This window comes from Monopterus albus, unplaced genomic scaffold, assembly GCF_001952655.1.
Source record: "Monopterus albus unplaced genomic scaffold, M_albus_1.0 scaffold117.1, whole genome shotgun sequence".
Classification (NCBI taxonomy): domain Eukaryota; kingdom Metazoa; phylum Chordata; class Actinopteri; order Synbranchiformes; family Synbranchidae; genus Monopterus; species Monopterus albus.
In genome coordinates, this window is record NW_018127997.1 from 251,304 (window position 1) to 252,548 (window position 1,245).

The 1,245-nt window shown below is 37.4% G+C and overlaps 1 protein-coding gene across 3 annotated transcripts in view; it reads left to right on the forward strand.

Moving 5' to 3' along the window:
• The window catches only part of dnah9 (dynein, axonemal, heavy chain 9), a 149,130-nt gene that overhangs the window by 72,458 nt on the left and 75,427 nt on the right, over window positions 1-1,245 (forward strand). For all 3 annotated transcript variants that reach the window (XM_020611726.1, XM_020611728.1, XM_020611727.1), the window contains exon 51: window positions 56-179. In XM_020611726.1, coding sequence (XP_020467382.1) covers window positions 56-179 — 124 coding nt within the window. The remainder of the gene's footprint in view (window positions 1-55; window positions 180-1,245) is intronic.

Here is a 1,245-nt window from a genome sequence, read left to right on the forward strand (position 1 = left end):
CTTTAGGCGTGTCACTCTCCCACTCCACATCTCTCCCTCTCTCCCTGTCACCCAGAGTGACCTGGCCTCCCTCTACATCAAAGCTGGCGTGAAGAATATTGGCACCGTGCTCCTGATGACTGACGCCCAAGTGGCAGACGAGAAGTTCCTCGTTCTGGTCAACGATCTGCTGGCATCGGGTAACAGCAGGCTTTTCTAATTACTGCATCATGTTTTGCAAGAGAGAGAAATGCTTTTGCTTTGCCACAGCAACACATCACTGTGGTGTCATTTCAGCAGCATTACTCATCAACTACAACACGTCAGTGTGAAGAATTGCAAGCAAGGCTGAGATTCACATCTAGATTTATATTCAGTGAAGGGTGCAACACATAGTACTATGGAATATTATTCTCTGTGTTGTGTTGTAATATATATAATACTTTGGCTGTTATTTTGCCAAAATATATATTACTTTCAACAGATGCCAATCCAACAACAACAGCCACTTAAGACCAGTACCACCATTTTTAGATTTGAAGACAAAGCAAGACTATGTACTTCCTTAATATGAATAATTAGTCTTCTTCCTACAAAATAAAAAACTTGAATTACCAATTATTATCAGTACTCTCAAGGGTTTTACACACACTGTAGAAACAACACTTTGTTTGCTTTTGACCAATTAAAGTTGTTTTACAGATATTTCCTGGTTTGTTAAAAGCAGCCCTCTCTATTTATCCGGTATTGGCACAGAAGTCACTGAAGCAAAACCCCTGTGGCTAGATACATTTGCTAAATATCAAATAATAATTGATAAAATGGCAAAAATATAAAATGAACTTACATGGCACTCATAAAAAACAGTCTTGGGACCTAAATTATTCATATTATACATTAACGATATGTGCAAGGTTTCTGATTTAGTGAAAGTGGTTTTGTTTGCTGATGACACTACCATATGGGCATCGGGTGAAAACCTACAGCAACTCTCTGGACGGGTTACACAGGAACTTGAGAAGATAAAGAAATGGTGTGACAGTAATATACTATCTCTGAATTTGGATAAAACTAAATTTATGGTATTTGGGAATCGCAGACCAGACAATGAACTTCAATTGCAAATTGGGGGAGCTAATATCAAACGAGTACATGAAATTAAATTTCTAGGTGTCATAGTTGATGACAAATTCTCCTGGAAATTTCATATCAGATATGTTCAGAACAAAATAGCAAAAAATATATTGATATTGGCAAGGGTTAGAT